The following is a 21105-nucleotide window of genomic DNA, read 5'->3' on the forward strand; positions in this document are numbered from 1 at the left end:
GTAAACTAATGCCAAAACATTACAGTTATTCTATTCCAGTAATCTGTGTGAAAGCTTTGATGTAAATAATAGTAATCTGACTTTTTCAGAACCATATGTGATCTATACTGGCCATTCTAGGTAGTTTTTTGTGAAATAGTATCATAGTACTTCTTTCAGGGATACAGTTTGAATGTTGTTATACATTGATTATTAGGATATACCCCAGTTCAAGGATGAGTTCCGTTCCCAAGGTCTGTCCTTAAGTCGAAATTGTATGTAAGCTGGAACAGTATTATAGTATAATACTGTATAAGTAGTATTGTGTAATGAACTTGAACCATTGTGCATTTAACTTGAATCATTGTGCATTTAACTTGAATTTTGCTACAGTAGGCTCTGTTCTTAACTATGGGTCATCCTTAAATTGGGTGTTCTTAACTCAGGGACTACCTGTATTAGGAAGGTTGATATCCATGCTGTTCTGAGTCATGTATTTGATTTCTTATTTATGAAGTTCTTTTTGATAGACCAGAATTTTTTTAGGGATTGGATAAAGTGAAGTCAGTTTTCTAGTAACACTTTTCCCATTTTTTAAAAATGTAAGCTCTAGAAACTTGTTTGCCCTGTTTAAATCCTACAATTGTTTTAGATAGGTCTAGAAAGCCTCACCAATGTCATTCCTTCTGCTCTCATTCAGATGAAGATTAGTTTTCTGTTTGATTGTGCTGCTTACCCTTTTATCTGCAAAGAGCCAATGTTCTGAAGGCAGAAATAGGCTGGAAAGATTCCTGTATGACAACCTAGAGAACAACTGCTAGTCAGTGTTGGCAGTTCTGCCCAAAGTGAACCAGTGCTCTGACTAAGTATATGGATGCCAGTATATTGATGTTCTGCTTTCTATATTTGGTGTTCCTAGGCCAGCACAAATAGTTGATCCAAAATGTAAGGTGAGAGCTTTCTTTAAGAGTTATAATATTCAAAAATGTTTGTTCATGGGGAAATGCACGTTCTTGATGCTCTTACAGTGGTCAGAACTAGCTAGTGGTAACTAGGGGGGGGGTTGGCATAAGAGATACCATGATTCATTAATCAGCTAATCTCCACATGTTGAATAACTATGGACTTTAGTGAAAACAGAGATGTGTCATTGTGCTATAAAGATGGAGTGACTTCCCAGCAATGAACAGTCTTTATTCCTTCTTCCTCAGAGCTTGGTGGTTATTCCTCCTGATATGTTAATATTAGCATTATAGTATGCTGTTTGTTTTGATTCTTGTTTTAAAGCCACCTCCCTTCGCCACATCTAAGAAGAAATATATGTTTGAAAATACAGGAGAAGGGATATTGAGACACCCTTTTGAATATAGAAGCCTGTAGGTGAACTCTACCTTTTGTACCACCTTTGGGCTATTAGAGGGGTTGATCCTTTTGCAAAGAACAATCAATAGAGAATGAGGAATGGATAATATCAAATTTTGGGGTATAATTCTTAATTAACTAGTTTGAATAAATGGGGTCTAATTAATAATGGAAGAAATCTCTGATTTTTGCGATGTTGAAATGATGGTTATGAGTAACTGTAGTGAAGCAACTCCCAAGTCTATCTCCAGGTGGTAGTGAAGAACATGATGTCCAATTTAGTTTTAGCAGAAACAAAGATTTTTGCATTCTATTTTTTTTTAATCCATCCCATAGTAAATACAAAAAGTTTATTACTTTTGTCCTCTCAGTTTAATGGTTTCCTCTTACTTTCTGATTTATAGGATCCGGCATTTTCTTCCATGATTCATGACAAACTACAAGTTCCCAATACTACCCGGAAAGCATGGAATGAGAGAGACAACCGGTGTGACGTGTGTGCCACTCACTTGAATCAGCTGAAGCAGGAGGCTATTCAGATGGTCTTGACACTTGAACAAGCAGCCAATGCTGAACACTGTGATGCTTCTCCTGGCTCTCCTCCTCCCCTTCCCAATATTCCCACCTTGGTGGGCTCTCGACATATGGGCAGTCTGCAACCCAGAGACTGGGCATACTTGTCTGCTCCTTATGCTACTTCCAATTATGCTGGCTTTCTACCTAACAAACTCAGTGGAAAAGTGAACAACATAGGAATCGTTAATGGGATAGAGAAGAAAAATGGTTCCTTGGGACACCAGACAAAGGTCAGTGTACAGATGGCTACCAGTCCCAGCAATGGTAACATCCTGAATTCTGTGGCTATCCAGGCTCATCAGTACCTTGACGGCACCTGGTCCTTGTCAAGAACAAATGGTATTACTCTGTATCCCTATCAAGTAAGTAGTGTTAGAAAAGATTTTCCATCATTGATTCATATCTACAGAGTACTTTGTGGCTTTAAGAAATAACATATGTACTAATTAATTCTGTGATACACTGTCGTGTTATTTAACATAGTATGGTTGATCTCATTTGCAGTAACAGGAATTCAAGCCACTAAAATATAAAAAAACCCCCAACATGCTGCCTTATTTTTGCAGTCTTCAACTCTGTCAACCATTCTGTGGATCACTAAATTAGCAATGCAGATAAAACCAAAGAAGCACATCCTAAGAATATTTAGGATCTTGGTAGTAAACAAAATGAAATTACTATAGTTATGAAATAGATCTTTAGGATGAAGCAGTAGCCTGATCTCAGACACGTTCAATGATATTAAACATGTTTGATAAATACAACTAGTGCTGCAGAGTTCTAAACATAAAGTAGTACTTTCTATGCATGTTGAGTAGCCATTTTTTTCTTGAAAATCTCCAAATAGGGAGAAATGCAAAAGCTGAATCTTTTTTCTTCTCTGCCTAAACAAGCTTTTAGCTATGAATTTCAGCATGTTATAAAGCTATTAAAAGCTTAGGAGCTAAGCTTCTAGAAATGGTAGTGACCTTGAATATACACAAGGTAATTGTAGTCCTTTTGGAGCTTTCTTCCTTCATGTGTCTCCAGCTTCACGAGGGGAGAATGGGACTGCATTCAGTGGTTGGGGTACCAGGGAAGGGACATTCTGAAGGATTTAGTCTCTACACATGATTCAAACCCCTTCAGAATTAGCATTCGAAACCATGTTGAGGAGCCAATGCTTCAAGAGAAGCCTTTGTGGCTGTGGCCTGCCAAGACATGTCAGCAAAGTCAGAAAATGTGGTGTTACTGTTCTTATGTGACTGTAAGTGGATGTGACATCACCTTTAAAGAGCTAGTGTTATTTTGCACTCCCTTTTTGTTTGCTTTACTGATTCTCCATTTCAGTGTAACTAAGACTAAATTACAGTCAGATTAAAACATTCATTGAATAATGGCCGTGTTCTTAACTGCAATATGGTAATTTTGTTACTGTCTGAGATTTTTTTTCCCCATTAAATGTACAAGGAGATCCTTTATCCCAAAACAGCATTGCATAGATGAGCATGGAGATGATCACAGACTGCTGAAACTGTACAGATCAGGCTATTTCTGCTAGCAAGTATTTTTCAGAAATGCTGATCTAATAAGTCAAGGAAAAAATCATCGGATAAAGAGTATTATAAATCTAGCAGTGGGATTCATTGCCCTCTGCATCATCTTTTATCAGTCTGATGTCCTGGAACAAGAGTTACAGGACTGACTAGACTTAATGGCTCCTGAGGTGGGCATCTCCCCATTGCAGTTAGCTTTCTGTTAGATAGCCTGCCAGCCAGAATTGGTTGATTGTTGAAGGTTGAATCTCAATGAAGATGGATCTTATTTTATTCCGTAGACTCTGTGCATCTCAAATAAGAAAAAATCTTGTCTTGGACATGCATCTCAGGGCATCTCGACAAAGAAATCTGCCAAGAGCAGGAGTTCATATTGTTTGGATCCCATGGTCTGGGATTTATAGAACTGTCATATCTCCAACTGCCCCTCTCTGTAGCTGTGCCTTTATTTAACTTCAGCATGTACAGAAAGCTTGGTCCAGGCCTTTAAAATCACAGGAATTGAATAGATGAGGGAGAAGAAATAGTATTTCTTCACTCTGTGCAGGCTGGCCATACCTTGGTAGAATGACGTGGTGCCCTCAGACAACAGGTTTTTGGATGTCATAAAAGGGCAGGAAGTGGTTGCTACTTTATTATAATTGTAATGCCAGGTATTAGAAGAGGTGTTTGTTGCATTTTCTGCCTCATGTGCCTGAGTAACTTGGGATACTGTGCATCTTGACTTAAGTGTATGTGGGGTTGCCATTTGCTGTTTATATTTATTGTAGGTAGTAAAATGTGTAGAGCCAGTACTGTATTAGCAGCTTGTACAACTTTATAGAAGAATGATTATATGACAGTTACAGGTAGTCCTCGTTTAGTGATTGCCTCGTACAGCAACCATTCACAGTTACAATGGTGGTGATGTATAGTGGTGATGAAAACGACGGTGATGAAAAAGTAACTTTGTGACTGATCCTCACATTTTTTTTAGATTTTTTTTTTATCCTGCCTTTATTATTTTTATAAATAACTCAAGGTGGCGAACATGCCTAATACTCTTTCCTCCTCCTATTTTCCCCACAGCAACAACCCTGTGAGGGGAGTTGGGCTGAGGGAGAGTGACTGGCCCAAAGTCACCCAGCTGGCTTTCATGCCTAAGGTGGGACTAGAACTCTTAGTCTCCTGGTTTCTAACCTGGTGCCTTAACCATTAGAGCAAACTGGCTCTCTTTACGACCTTCACAGGTCTGGAAAACAAAGGAAAGCTCAAGTAAGATCATAAGCACAGTCACAGTTCACTTAGTGACTGCTTCGCTTAACAGCCGAGTTGCTGGTCCCAATTGTGGTCGCTAATGAAGATTATCTATACTTACATAAAATGTGTGGATATAGTTATATATGTGTTTGGTGTGTTTGGAACAGGTAAGGTTTAATATTAGATTTCCTGTGTGAATTATTTTATTTGCTGATTGCTGAAAATGAAGTTGTTTTTTAAGATACAGTAGTGGGGTAGGTTGCCTTTTTTCCCCTTTAGTAAATTGGCAATCTTACTGCTTAGACCTAGAATTTGAAAGGATAGGACAAGCGCAGCAGCTTTGCTTCTTATTTGTTAAGAATAGCAGGAATGAAATGTTTCTAATAATGATATCCCATGACTGACTATATTTGGGTTGGACAATCTTATGTTAGCTGGGGATCACATTTAATATTTTTTGATGGCCTGAAGACTGTAATTGGCTAATTAATGACACAAAGTGACTTGTGTTTCCTTCTTCCTCTGAGGGTTTTTGATGCAGTTTGAGGAGGGGATGATGATGATGGTGATGATGATGTCAAGCCTAATTAAGGCTAACATTATAGTTTTCAAATAAGTCTTAATTTATGGAATTGACCAGTTTTCAATGGTTTGAAGATGCTCCAAGAGCCATTAAAACATGTTTTGGGAGACCCCATGCAGTTCTAAGACCTTAGGTTGCCAACCATTGGTATATGTGACAAAAGCAGCAATTTAACTCTGGAAAAATAATACTTTGTTTCTTAAGAAATAGTTTCAGAAACATAATTTTTATATAAAATTTGGAAGTGGGTTTTAAAAAATGAGATCTAATGCATAACCCAAGTACAGTGATAAGATATAGGAAACAAAACTTCTAGTTATATCTGTTAGGTGACTATCACTATATATCAACTTTGGCATCTCTTTATAGAGTGGGAATAATTGTGAAGCAGTCCATAAAATCTGTTTCAGAATATCATGAGGCTATACCAAACAGCTATCCCATTTATCTTATCTAGGGGATAAATGAAGTAATTATCAGAATATTTACATGAGAACTAATGATAAAAATGGGCGGGGGGTTGCTAAAATATAATGGATCCATAAGTCATTTTAGAAAGTTTAGAACTGTATAGATAATTTCTGCAAGAATGGGCCTATGTGAGAGAAATATTGAATTTTTTATTTATCTCTCTTTACTGACATTTTCTTAGTAAGAGAAAGGTTGGAGATCCAGCCTTGGATCCTTTGTTGAAGAAAGACCCTCAAAAGCATGTTTCACACCTGGTGGGGGTGATTTACATTTTCCTACTAGTGCACAAGGAGAATCCTTGTAACCACACATGTCTCTCTGGTGGAATGTATACTGTGACAATAAATTACAGTTGGAGAGACAAAGACCACAGGAACTCTAAAATCTGTTTACTGAGGGGTGGTTCAGTAGTGAACTAATGCTGATGGGTGACCCAGAATAGACAGCTTCCCACTAGCTTGTCCTGCCAAAACTTGAAGTAGTGGTTCAGCCCAGAATGCAGTGCTCTTCCTATGGTTTGGGTGCAGGAAACTTTGAAAGGAAGTAAAGTCAGGATGAACCCCCTATTTTGCCTTTGCCTTTTGCTGATGGTCCTCTGCTTCATACTTGCCCATTGCAGGGATCAGTTGCCCAACTTGTTCTAGCAAACAATCAAGTATCTCCTAGCAGTGGTGGGGCCAGTCTAGGGAGCTTGGTTCTTGAAACTTTGCAACACCTCCCTATGAAATACAGTCTATAATAAGAGAGGTAAAGTGAGAAATAGAGCAGTAAGGGAAGGCACTAGGAGCCATGCTCATTAGACCACCATCTTTGACTGGGAAGGATATTTTTTCCTCCCTCCAACTCACATGTTTGTTTCAATCTTTATAGCCACCCACTTGCTGAGTGATTCTGGCAGCTAACAAGCATCAAAAGCATCAAAAAATACATCCATTATATATATATATAAATAGCCACAAATACTCACATATAGCACATTAACTCACATAGCACAACTTACACATACAGATGGCTCATGTAACATCCTGGCCCGGTGCTTCAAAGCAGAGCCAGGGCTTCAGGGCTTTTCTAAAGAGTCATCCACATCTTGGGGTGGATGCTGTTCCAAAGGGCAGGCACAGGGACAGAAAAGGCATGCTTCCTGGATCTCATGAGATGGCACTGTTTAATAGACAGGACCTGGAGCATGCCAGAGCTGTCAGATCTTATTGGATAGGCAGAGATATTCAAAGATAGGTAGTCCTGCAAGTAGCCAGGCCCTGTGCCATGAGAACTTTATTTTTGGTCCTGCCTTCTAAGACTCAGAAAGATTCTCATTAGATGCTGTTTTGGGCCTGCCTCTTCCCTGCAGTCCACAAATCATCTAATCATCATAGTCCCCAAAGCAATATCCTCAGGACTCTCACACATTCCCTGACATCCAGTCTTTGGTGTATTGAGATGTGGATGGGGAAGAACAGATTTTTATCTGGTCATATTGGGCAATGCAGTCATGGTTGTGAAGCAAGATCAGGTGATTTCATCTGCTGCCACACCTTCCTCAAAACAGGAAAAAGGGGCTTCCTAGGAGAAGCCCCTGCTGACCCAGTGGTGCTTTTTCTAGGTTTTTCTCCCCATTCTGGGTAATAAAAAATGGAATGATATGGCCAGACTGAAGCTTCCCTGGGTCTGTTCAACAAGCTGTACATTTTCCCAAAGAAATGATAGAGATGTTAAACATTCCCAACATCAACAGTCCAGTAGCATTTATTTTTTGATCACTTGTTTCCAAGGAAAGTGGCAGTTTCTTCAGAGGTCCTTGGGGAGAGTTGCACTAAGGCAGGTTGAGATGTCTTCATAAAGCCATTATCTGTTATGCATTATAACAGTCTGGCCTCAGAGCCTGCTGTACTAATTTCCTTCCTTTTCTGTCATCTCCAGACTGGTGTGCAAAATCAAGGCATTGGGGACACAGGTCTTTCTCACTTGGCCATGGAGTCTCTGATTCTCTAGCCTAATAAAGATGACCTTGGGGTTTTAAATGGAACTAACTTTGTTGCCAGATTTTCTGCCTCAGGGGCCTGTCTGGCATCCAGAACCTGATTGGATATTTTAATAAATCAAGATTTATTAAATCTGACTGGGTTTCACTAGTGATGTAAGAGATGGAGACAGAAAGTGGAGTCAACGGAGTTCTTACACTTGCTTGGATTTCTGCATTCAGATCTAGAGCAAGGTTTGGCAGTCAGCACTTTGAAGATGAGGGGTTGCACTGGGCTTCAGTTTTCTTCCCGAGTCATTCCCAGGTGAACCACTTTCTGAAGGTATCCTAACAGTTCTGTCCTTGGGTAATTCACATAATCTTGGGAGTCATGACGGCTATAGTGCATTCCTTTTCTAGTGCTGCCATTCCACTGCTGACTGATTTCAGAAACTTGACATTGCTTTGAAGTACCGTTCTGATTCAGAAAGATTAATTTAGGATGTGATCATATTTGCATGATTCCCTAGCTAGGTACATTATTTTTTCCACTTTCTGCTATCCTGTATGTTTTGTTTACTGATCTGATACTAGGAGTTCAAAATACTAGATTTTTGGTTACAGCTGTAATATTGTTATTCTGCAGCTGAAGCTCAGTCCTGCATCTTCCTCTCAGAAAACAGGATGAAGCCTGTAACAAAACCTGTCTTCTCATGGAACAGAGGAGTTAATCATTTTCTGTTGGGTCCTGACTAGAAGGACACTTCATATAAGTCCAGCTTTTCCTTCATATAATGAGAGGATTTCTGTAAACGCTCCTCCATCTTCAATTTCTAAGCCACAGCCCACAGGACCCCATTGGTACAAATGCTGTAGGTATGAATGGTGTTCTTTTTGTGGAAAGAAATTTAGGATCCAAACCAGTGGTTTTTAAAAAAAAGATTGTAGTCTTAGTGGTTAGTCTTCAAATGCCAAATAATCAAGTAATCAGAAAGCAGGTATTGTGGTTGTGTGTGTCCCAGCTTGTAGCCAAAACATCTGATTTCATCATTAAGTTTTTTTCAAAAACAGAAACCATGGAAAAGATTGAGAATGAACAACACCTAGCCAATCTCCGTTGGATTCTGCCCTAATTGTAAGTTTTTCTTAGTCATTCTGAGGTGATTTGATCTGATATGGCATTTTTATGCATGGCTTAATGACTTGGGAAACACTTGATTATCCTTCATGATAGCAGGGAAGAAACTGACATTGAAAGCAAAAGAGCATTCCAGCAACTAAAAATAGCTAAGGAGGTTTATCCTGTGAGTATAACAACCCCATGACTCAGCTGTGATGCGAAGAGTAGTTTAAAAGAGTGAGATAATCCTTCAATGCAGTGCATGACATGCAATCACAATTAGTAAAGATTTGGGTTCTTGATTTTTTTCAGTCTAGTTAGTTTGTTCAGATATGGGACTGCCTCTTTTCTGACAAGCAATCTAGAATAATCTGGGCCTGGGAAAGCTAGGATAAGGGCAAGAAATTCTCAATAAAGTTTAATAAAGTTGATCTCTTTCTTTCTGTGGTGGAAAACGTTATCAAATCCTTCTGTGATGAACAATGCCTTTTTAAAGAAACTTGCCATAGCAACTTTCAAGCAAAGTTGTAAAATAGCTTTAATATAGACAGTTCAGTTCATAAGTACATTTTTAATCAATTCTGCTTTTATGGAAAAGTTTAGTTTGGAAAGTGACTGAAGTTGCTCCTTCTCAGAGCAAGGAATTAAGTCTATGATGAATGAACAAGGAGCCAGAGGCTCTGAGGATAATTAAGGGATTTTCCTTGTTTCATTTTGAGACTAGGACATACTATTTAGGAATACACAATAAAATATATAACAGAGATCAGAAAAAGCAAATGCTTCTGAATGATACAAGCAACGCACAAGAAAATATTCTAAGATCCTCTGTTCACACAAACAAAAGTGCAGATCAATTCAGGATTTCAGGAAACCTCAATGCTTATTTCACCCCTTCACTGTAACAGTGATTTTTATATCTGTACGCATGAAAAATAATGTGGAATATGAAAGAGACTGCTTAGCCTAATAGAGTTCAATTCAGTTCAATTGACTACCAGAGCAGACTCTTTGGATATATGAATGAAGAATGCCAGCTGATCAGTTGCTTCTGAATGATATGCTGAATGATTGGCAAAGAATGGTTATCCAAGGTCTTAAAGAGTCACTCCTAGATAATGAAATAATTTTAAATGTAATACTCTCTGGAAATCTGAATGACATAGTGCAGAATTTTTCACAACCAGTGCATGTAGTTATCCCCAGAAGAGTTCAAGAATTCAAGAATAAAGATAATGACCTGTCACCTTTGAAAGTGTTGAACTGTCGGTCATGCTTAAGATTACTAGGGGTTCTTGGCTGAACATCTGTAACCTTGTTTCATAAAGAGATACAATTAATAATTTAAGTCCATTTGTGTATTCTAATATTTTTAAAGAAACTACATTTTACAAAGATTGTTCTAGCTAAGGCAGTAAGGCATTCACAATTTTAAAAATGTTTTTAGCACATATATTTCTTAAACTTTATTTAAAAAATAATATTGGGAAGGACAGAACTGAAGGAGATATTGGAAACCCTTAAACAGTAAGATTTTATCCCAGTAGACAAATGTTTTAATGTTAGATTGGCTGGGTTAAATTTATATTGTGCTGGATGAAATAGGATAAGGTTATGAAAGTTTGATACATTTTAAACTACCCTTCCCTGTTCTGGTTCCTTCCATCCTCATAGGAGATTATGAAAGCTGGAGTCCATCATGTGGAGAAAGCTGTTGAACAATCTGGCAAGAAGAAAGATTATTCTTAGCCAGATAAGCTTCTTATTTCTTTTCCATTCTGTTTAGAGAGAAGTTAAGATACTGCAGCAGTCATCTCAAGTGAATTGGAGTTTCAAAGACTGAAGTTATGTTGTCTTTGCAGAAGGTTCATTGTTAAAATAATCATGAAGCATGGGTTTCAAAGATAACATCCATATATAATGAGAATAATCCATACAGATCTCCCAGTTGCAACTGCCCATGCATCCTCAGCATGTGGTATAGCACTTGGGGTTCTGGAGCAGACTGGGGGACAGTTATGGAGAAAGGAGATAGTGTCCTTTGTTTGAGGTGACTTCTGCTTGGGAGGTAGTAGATTTCACTCACATTATGAGTATTAGAAACATATTTCATAGCTAGCAGGCAATAGAAAATGGATTGAAAGCTATTCAGAATACTGTATGAAGATATGGAAGAGTTCCTGCTGCAGGAGCTTAAGTGAGAAATATACAGAAAGTTTACCCACTTTAATGTTCTAGAAGATTTGCTTGATTTGCACAAACTAGAGCTATTATTTAAGGAATGATCCCATTCTGGAGAGCTGCTTTGGGTTTGAGATTCAGCTCCTCTTGTCTACTTACTCCTTTTGATGGTAGAACCCTTGCTCCCAATATTATGCAATAATTGGGTAGATATATGAATAAGAAATTTAGTTGCTTTGGTCATGTTTTGTTTGGTCCAAGAGAAAGAGCAGCTGCTGCAAAAAGTTGCTTTCCAACCCATGTTACCTCTTTCGTCAGAATGACCACCCAGGTACAACTTCCACTTGTCCCCAGGGCTCAGAAAGAAAGGGGAACTATATACTCCAGCCCACACCACCAGCTGGAAAGGTCTCAAGGGACAGAGAAGAGTTGCACTACTTCTAGAGAAGAAGAAATCATTGGTAAGGAAAGATTAGGTGGTCTTTTGAAAGCTCTTAAAGTCTGAGCTGTTTCACAGAGCCTTCCCCTCATTTGATTTGATTTGATTTGATTTGGCCATCTTTTTATTTTCTTTGTATTTTTGCAACGTTGTTGTGTTTTTATTTTTGTATGGGGCTTGTTTTATATTGCATTTTTTTGGTGTGAGCCATTGAGTTGTTTTGATTGAGGCAGTACAGATTACATTATGTGTAATAATAATGATAATAACTTGCCTCACTGTTCTGAGTTGGACATCACATCAGTTTACGACTTGCCATTTGATTCTGTATTGTCCAACTGATATATTTTCCCTCTTTTCTCCTGTCCATTCTCCTTCCATTATGTGCCTTCTCTTCTTTTTTTTTTAGTTTTTTAATGCAAAACAGGCAGGACCAATTCCTTTTTCCCTTTATAAATTCATGTGAATCGCTTTGTGAAATAAATACTTGTATAGGGGGATATAGTGCAATGCAGCATAACATATATATGGCAATTTAAAATCATTTTCACATTTCTGGAATGAAGATTTTCATTCCTGTTTTGATTTAAGAAGCAATTTAGGGTAACAAAATCTATTTTTCTCTTCTGGCCTAGCTGAGCTGAACAGGGCAGTTCAAAGCGACCAGTTTTAAAATTAACTTTCCATATCAAGACATCTTCCTTTGAATGTCCCTGATGAGCTTTTGAAAGTAGCATAGTTGATGCACTTAAGCCAAGAATGATTGTTATGGGATTAGATACTAAATCCCGGAATTAAGGTGTTGGTCTCAGATAAAAGAGGTTTTTGAGATTTGAAAGAAAAGTAGGAAAGGGGCTTTTTTTTTTTTTTTTTTTAACCTATTGCCTTATTTGGTCACTTTGTCAGTAAGTGTCGATAATAATTATAATTATAATAATAATCCTAAATGCCTTGAAGCAATGTGAGTCTCCAAGCCTTACCTGGATCTCTAATTATCTCCTGAGAAGCATATTGTACTTTGGAGCCTGCTTTAAACATTGACGGAGGGCAGTTTATCTCAATCTGTTTGTGCTGGAGTGAAGGGTTGGCAGAAGATGTCTGACCAAATGAACAGCTTTCTCCACTCCAGTGATCTCCAGTTTTCGGGACTTGTAGTCCCAATACTTCTTGAGGGCATTAGCTTTTGGGAGGCTGATATAAATCAGTGGTAGTTTGGAAACCGAAGGAACAAGACTTTGAAAAGGGCATAGGAAAATAGCAGTCTCTGATGAATTATATGACTTGGTTGCTTTCCACAGTTAACAGCTGTGTTGGAATGTTTTCATAGTCAGTAGAAAATTTATTGTTCAGTTTCATCAAATATGTTGCATCCTTAATAGATATCTATTTTTCCATTCATACAATAAATGGCAATATACACAGCTACACAGTCACTCTCCCAATGATAGGAACATGTATCCTTCTCTGGGAAGGGAGGGATACAAATCCCTATAACAAATAAATAAGTGAAACTCAATAATTGGTATTAACCAAACTTCACAACTATAAACAGAAGTATTCTTTTTGTCTATGAACAGTTTTGATGCAGTAGAGAGATCCCTTGACAGAAAGGAGGGGAGACAGCTTTTACTAAACCCCTTCCTCTCTGCAGAGCTTTGTGTCACTTTCCACACTCTTCTGGACTGCAGGGAGGAGAAGAAATCATGAAAAATTGGGTCTGTCCCTTTTATAGCAGGAACAAACCCCAAATATATCCTGTTCCCCTGTCCCCATGTTCTTATCCAACCTCATACTGTTGTTGTTTTTTGAGTTTAACATGTTTAAGTGATAGAAACCTTTTCAGATTATTTTGCCATTTGTAATTCATATTTTTGTATTTTTTTCAGTGTTTCCCAGATAGTCAACTTTTGTTAGTTATATCTGAGATTTTTGTATTGTGGAGTATTACAGAGGTTTTCTCAATTGGGTATCAGTGTGTTTCTTTTCCAGTTTTTTTCAGATATTTGATATATCATTGGAAATAACAGGAACATTTTAAATGAAATCTGTATTCCTCCACTGTATACTTTGGACTGAAGAAGCATTGATGTCTTTGAAGGCTTCCTGTTTGAGAGACAAGCATTTAATAGCCACTTCAGATTTTTATTAGATCACTGTGGGAGAGAACACAAGTTGGACAATGCTACTTTTGCAATTAATATGAATTAGATCTGATGAGTAAAATTTAAGTATTGCTTCTGATAACAAGTCTCTTTGCCATCATAACTAGATTGTGCTGGAATCATTTTAATTACATCTGTCATAAATCTCTTGCATATTCCTGGTTGGCCAATTAATTTAATCTTCCTGTTTGCTTATGAAAGTATCAACCAAATCAAAACTGATTTGAATAGATGCTTCAGATCAATTGCATTAGTTATTGCAGCTATTTAATTCTTTTTTTTCATTTAAGATCTTTGGGAAATGACTGGATACATGAGCTATGTCCACACAAGTTTTCCTATTTTTAAGTTTATAAACATCTGTTCATAAGAAATACATGAGTATGGCAAGGATTTAAGAAGAACTTTAGAATTCCATCATTAAATAATATGGAAACTGGAAGTACTTATGAAACAAACACATGAAATTTAAAGGCAAATTAGACATGACTTCATATGTATGCAGTTGTAAAGACCTGAAGGGCAAAAGCAGGATTAGGATTGGGGAGAAGTGATCAAGTTGTAAATATTAATTGCCTATACTGAATTAATGATATTTGTGCATTAGCACATAGGTGAAAGAAATTTGATAAAAGAGAAACGTTTTGGGCAGTTCCACAATATATGTTTCTAGTGCATATATAGACCTTTTGTAGCTTAGTTAATTTCAGTAGAGGAAGATAAACTATTCTGCAGGGAAGAACTCATAAGGCAACCTCTGTAAGTAGTGCCCCCTCTATTTAAGCATTGCCACAGGTTACATCCCCTGTAGAAATGGCTTTTTCATATTTCTTGCATAATTGTATGGACGACTCACCCTGGTACTTAATGTCTTAATGCCGACTTGAACAGATACTTAATCATTTAAAACCCTTAACTGAAGAAATTACCCTCTTCCTATGGATTCTGTTGCAGTGAGGCAGAACATGCTAGATTAGGTTGGTTAATCTGGGTAATTTAAACCATCTTTCCTGAAACAGTTGCCCTCCAGATGTTTGGGCTTCAGTTTATTTATCCCCTAGCCAACATGCAATTTAAGCATGTTTCAGAAGAGAACCATGCTGAACAGCCCTAAGAGTCCCGTTAGTGTCTGCTTCTGACTGTTGCTAATTGTATACTGAGCCTCAAGCAACATCATAGACTTCAGGTGATACTGTAGGTAGATGGAACCAAGTAATGATAGTTTAGTCCTGAATGTTAAACATTTCCTCCCTCTTGTATGTCTCTTTGTATTGGCCATGGAAGAGTTGTTTGCTTTGAGTCTTTTCATCAGTAAATAATGCATTCCAGTTGATAGGGTATAGAGTCACTGTCCTTAAGATTCTCAGAAGGACCAGGGCTTGAAGGCAAAGAGCAGAAATGCAGTATGTCTAGCATTCATATGTTTTAGCGAAGATGGATCGTGATGCTTCAGGCAGATATATTCATAAGAGCCTATGTACTGTGAAAAGAAACCATACTCTCTGCTTAATCAAACTACATCAGTTTCAGCTAAGGTTCAATAGCAACAATGCTATTCCAATTTTCTTGGATGCATACCTAGGTAAATTAGGAGTGAGCAATTATTTTCTGGAATTACAAGTGCCTCATTTTTGCTCAAGTAGTGTTGCAGCTGCATTCTGGACCCTGAGATGATGGTCTGTGGAATACCTAGTGGCCTTGTGAGAATTTCTCAGATACTGCCTCTGCTTCTAATCTGTTGCAACCTTTAGGAATGAATGATCTTCTGAGTTTCAAATCTGTGTTTCAAATCACAATTTCAAGGACATGCAAAAGAGCATTTAGTGGGTGCTAGCAGTTTTTGTTGTTATTCCGCAGTGTCTTGTTGCAGATTGCAATTCAAGCATTAATGTCTTCCAAAAATTTTCTGAGATCTTTTTATTTCAGTTACCTCTATAGTGGATCAAGAAGAGATTGGATTTAATTCTTTTATTTTGCTTAACTTAACCATTTTTGTAACTTGTCCCAAATCTAATGGATTGTGGTCAGGATATAAATATAAAAGACTGATAATAAATCAAAAATATAAAATCCAAATAAATTTCTATAATAGGCACCCCTGCTTAATCACTTGCTGGAGTTGAAAATACATTAAAATAAAATAGCTTTAAATTGTTTCTGAAAGGCTAACAGAGTAGGGGCTTATATACCTCCATGGAAGGAATATTCCAGAGGGTGGGGACCATTACTGTGGATGGCTGTTGCCTGAGCCGGTGTGTGCTTCTCTTGGGTGAGGGGTGGGATTCTTCAACCTGATGGGCAGATTCTGCTCTGACACAGCACTGCCTTCTATATCCCACTGCTGAGCTATGAAGAGCTATAAAAGTTAATAACCAGTGTTTTAAATTACACCTGGTAGCTTCTTGGCAACCAATACAGTAATTTTAAAATTGGTATTATTCAGGACTGGTGGGACTGATCTACTGGTAGCCTAGTCACTGCATTTTGTGCCAGCGGCAGCTTCCAGATTGTCTCCACACATAGAGAATGTTGCAGTGAATTTAATCAGCTGGTGACCAAAGCGTGAGTCACTGATTTCGGGGCATTCTGGTCCAGGTAGGGTTATAAATGGCATACTGGTTGAAGTTGGGCAAAGCCCCTTTTAGTCACAGCTCCATCTGCTGCTTGAGCAAGAACTGAGAGTCATGGAAGACCTGCCAAGTTATGAACCACCTATTTACTCCATCCAGAATAAATACAGAAGCTGATATCATTGGATTGCCCTTGTTATTTACTGATGGCCAATAGCTGAGTCTTGGAAGGATTTATTTAATCTGAGATTGTTTTCCTCATACAGATGCAGACAGCATCCAGGCACCAGTTTAGGACTTCCATGACATCCTCAGTATTTCAAAACAGAACTAATTGTAGAGAGTAAGGAAGATGGCTTTGACATGTAAAAAAATGTCTTTTTTTACCATGTTAGTTAAAAGAGGAAGTAAAGCAAATCTAGTGTCCTTTTGAAGGCTCTGCACCATGGCTTGGGCTTGGTGTTTTTCCCTCAACTCCCAGAGTGCTCCACCTCTATAAAGAGTACCTATGGGTGATCCTGTCAATCTCCTTTATCTGGAGATGATTCTGAAGAGCTGGACCCAGGCCAGCTCCTCTAACTGCCCTGGGCATCAGCTCCACAAAGAACAGAGCTGTATTCAGTCGGCCATTTCTTCCCTGGAAGCCCCAGGTGAAACATGTCTTAAGTCCACAATAGATAATATTTGGAAGAGACTCAGATAGACACTTCCCTATTTCCCAGGATTATAAGGAGAGGGAGGTACAAGCTTGCAAGATTCTGTTATTATAGCCAATCTCAATAAAAGCAGTTTTGGCCTTCCTAAACTTCCTTAACTTCCTAGAGTTGATTTCCTGGTTTGGTCTACCTTAGTGGAGCTGACACGAATGACGACCAGATACTTTAGTGCCAGGCTTACCTGGGAAAAGAGCAGTTAGCCCTTTAGAGTTGCATTCTAAGAAAAAGAGGTTCAGACAACTCACAGAGACCCAGTTTTAACGAATTCATTCATAAAGGAAGGCACGATTTTTGCTTTTTCAGTTTCCAAGAATTTGTATCCTAATTTATTATCTCTTGATATTAACCCTGATTAGTGAAACTCAGTGTATATCTTGTTTCTGCTCTGCTGTTAGGAACTTGGCAGTCATCCACCAGAGTACCCATTGTCATTTCCATCCCATGGCTGGGCCTTCCTTCATCCTGACTAACAATGATCCAGATAATCAATTTCCTCTTGGATTGTGGTTGATTTGCCACCACTATCTCAAGAACCTTACCTAAAAAAGAGAAGTTGGAGATTGGCTGAAACACAGCTAGGTCAAAAGAGGGGGTATGTTGCTTTTTTCAAGGCAGGTAGTACTACCCCAATCCCCACAAATAGCATGTATTACCTCCTGGATCCAGCTGCTCACCCTCTGCCCAGCTCCTGATATGAGCCATGAGGAACATGGACTGAGCCATAAGTGGCAGAATTCAGAAAACCCTAACCACTCCTTTGGATTTTACAACCTCAGAAGGATCCCAGAGTACATAACGAGATATCATCTTGCTCACCACCATAGGCTCTACCTAATTGGTAGACTGTCCAAATCAGAGTAGGTATACGCAGCTTTTTCTGCCATAGAAAATTCTGCAAATTCATCTGGCCTGTCTGCAGTCATTTGCTCTGCCCATTTTCTCCTGAAAGGATCCAAATAATCTGAAACAGGTTGCCAGAAGGGAATATGAGGATGCAATAAGCACAAAGAAGATAATTCTCTGCAATAATTAATTATCTTCACTAGAATAAGCGTGGAGAAGATAATTAATAAATGGGCAGGCTAAAGACCAACTTAATTAATAAATACATTCAGAAGATTTGCCCTGTGAACTACATAGAGGGATCTCACAATAAGTCCTGCCATTCATTTGCTGCAATTCTATACTCCTTAATCTGGTAGTATCTTCCATGGGATTTACTTCTGAATATGCTTATATAAAATTGCACAGTAAGAATTATGAAGGCTAGCAGTTTAACCAATGCTCTTCAGTAGCTCTGAAAAAGTAGCAGCCATGCTTCTGAAAGCCTCCCTAGTAGTCATATAGAAAATTCTCTACATGTTAATGAGATGTCAGTAGCTTTTAGAGGTGGCTGAGGATTGGAGAAATTTGAACCCTCTTGTTCTCCCCAGATATCCCCCAAAAGAATTCTCAACCTCAACAACATTAATCATAATTTATAATTTCTCATTGGTTAATGTATGGAAGGAAGAGGAGGAGCAAGAGAAAAATGGTAAACGGAAGCCATCTCTTCTTGCCACATCTTACAATATGTGGTACAGTTAGGAAGTTGGCATGGTTTAGGAAGTATGAGCAACTCTGTCACAGTAGAATTTCACCTCTCTTCCACTCAGCCATCAGTTTCTTTTACAACATTAAAGAGATAGGTAAGCATGTATGCAATTAAATGGAAAAATCTTCTGATTTAAATGATTGGGATGACTCTCATATCTAAGTACTTCCTTGAATCTTTAATGAAAGAAAAGGAGAATTTATGGGGGAAAGACCACTGCTTAGAGCATGGCTGGGGAATTCTGGGAGTTTTGAAGTCCACATGTCTTCAAGTTGCCAAGGTTGAGAAACACTGGCTTAGAGCAAACACTTTGGATTCAAAAGATAAGAGCTTCAATTCCTAGCATCTTCAAATAGAGCTGGAAAAACCTCTTGAAGCCTAGGGAGATGCTGCTTGTCAAGGTAAACAGTTTGGAATGATAATCATTCAGGTTCAGTATAAGGCAGTTTTCTTTGTGGAGTTCATTACTTGAAGACATCATCAGATTGAAAAATACAGTTAGATGACTTTATGGACACAAATTAGTTCTGTAGTTATACAGTATAGCAAACAGTGACAGTGATAAAAATAATTGAACTTTCTATAGCAAAAAATACAATGACCTTTGAGGTCAGGAAGGGTTTTTTAAAAAAAAATCTTGATTATGTTCACATCATTTATCATTCCTTTTTGAACCCTATTTCTGTGCTATACTCACAAGAAATTGATACTTGATGGTGTCACAAAACAAGATAGAAACCCAACAGATAACTCATTTATATTAAAATAACATCTCAGTAAGAGTATTTGGATGTGCTAAGAGGACTGTGTTAGTAGAATATCTTGATGCAAAGCTATATTGTTTATTATTAGAATAGTAATGGCTAAACAAAGAACAGGTCTGAAGAAGCAATTTTTTAATTAGTTTCTAGATCTAGATTTTGCTGTAATAGCCTTGTATGATTTGGGATCTTGATACTGAAAGAACTGGCATATGCCATAAATATCTTCCCATGCCTTAACATTTGTCAATGGAGTGAATATTTTTTTCTTCTTTTTCCCTTTAAAAAAAAAAGTATTTTAATATATATTTAAAAAGAAAATAATCAAGAAAAAAGTAAGAAAACAAAATGATAAAAGAGATTTACAAGAAATATAAGATTAAATAAAAAGTTCAGAGTAACATTAGGTCCGTGCTGCATATTAAGGTATCTGGTATCAAGAGAGAGTCTTTTCTGCACAGCCCTCCAGTTATTCTCAGCGAACGTCTACATTGACTTTTCAGCATGAAGCAAATTTTTGTTAAACTCTTAAAATTTTAAATTATGTAATATTTTACTTCAGTTGAAATTACTGAAGCATGGTTTCCATGTCGCTCGAGGCCTTTTTAGGCCTCAGAGAACTATCCTTTTAAAATAGAATGCTTACTTTGCTTCTGTTGTGACTCTTCTGTTCCATTCTCTAGTGATGGAAAGTTGTCCAGTTTGCTGGGGCTAGGTGAATTGGACTTCTGTTTGATGGAGAAATCTCCCAAATGGTGACTAACCATCAGAAATGGAAGTGATATTGCTATGTGGCTTTGAGGAACAGACCTATCTGGTGATCATGTTGTGGTTTATGTTCTTGTTTGTTTGTGTTCTTTTCTCATCCTCTCCAGTCAGTGTTTACTTCTCTGAAACCAAAATTTGAATGGCTAGGTCCAAAGTGAGCTGCCCCTAACTATCTACGAAAGCAGACCCAAATGAGGAATTCTTCCTCCAGTAATTAGATTCTTTTGAAAATTCTCCTTAGCCTATGAGGAGATGGATGGATAGTGGAGAGTTGCACTCAGTCCCTTCCTGACTAAGTAAATCTCCCCGCTATCCCTGCATCTCCTGATAAGCTAAGGAAAATGTTCATAAGAATCTAATAATGAAGAGTGAGGTGAAAGAAATGTCTGGTTTTGTCATGATTTATTTATTTAATTATCAGATTTCTAGGCTGCCAAACTCCAAAACTCCTCTGGATGGCTTCACAAAGTGTTTTTTTTTTTTTAAAAACCCATTATTATGTACAGTTCATACTCTCAAAAACACTGAAAAAGGGGGAAAAATCCCAATAGAAGAGAATACCTGTAGCTCAGGGTTGAACTGTGGAGTCCTTGGTACTGTCTAAGCTTGGTTGTTTGCTTGCAGAACTTTCACTACCCAACCAGGTAACATCATCAGTGAAAGTGAGTGTGGGGTTTGCTCCCTGTTTATATACAGTAGCTTGCCCTGCCAGGGTTGGTGGGGGTGTGGTTTCCCCCTTGGTGGTTCTTTGATTAGGGTATTGTTTTCTGCTTGATTGTTTGCCTTGCGTTAATCCCTGCTTATCTGGGTGTTGGTTGCAGGAGAAGATGTGTTCTGGTCTTTTGGTTTCCTTCTTAGCTTTTTATTGTCTCTTGAATGGTGTATAAATGTGGTTTATCTCTATGCATGTGTCATGCGTCTTGCAGATGGCAGGGCTGAACCTCTCGTCTCTACCACCATTCCTACAGCAACAGTATCTGCAGCAAAGAAACCTTCAGGTCTACAGCTTGCACGATGGGTTTCTCCTCTTTTTGTAATGACTGAACAGGGCCAGTAGGAGTGGCCCAAGGCTACTTTCTAACTTCAAAA

General features: G+C 38.1%; 1 protein-coding gene across 3 annotated transcripts in view; it reads left to right on the plus strand.

Moving 5' to 3' along the window:
- The window catches only part of KIF26B (kinesin family member 26B), a 319536-nt gene that overhangs the window by 90319 nt on the left and 208112 nt on the right, over positions 1-21105 (plus strand). For 2 of the 3 annotated variants that reach the window (XM_088144220.1, XM_088144224.1), the window contains exon 3: positions 1746-2279. In XM_088144220.1, the coding sequence (XP_088000346.1) occupies positions 1746-2279 (534 nt within the window). The remainder of the gene's footprint in view (positions 1-1745; positions 2280-21105) is intronic. The other variant, XM_088144230.1, reaches the window with a different exon arrangement.

The sequence above is a fragment of the Python bivittatus genome, unplaced genomic scaffold (genome assembly GCF_059951505.1).
Source record: "Python bivittatus isolate LINGU-HERP-01145 unplaced genomic scaffold, Pbiv_v1 ctg000020_np1212, whole genome shotgun sequence".
Taxonomy (NCBI): domain Eukaryota; kingdom Metazoa; phylum Chordata; class Lepidosauria; order Squamata; family Pythonidae; genus Python; species Python bivittatus.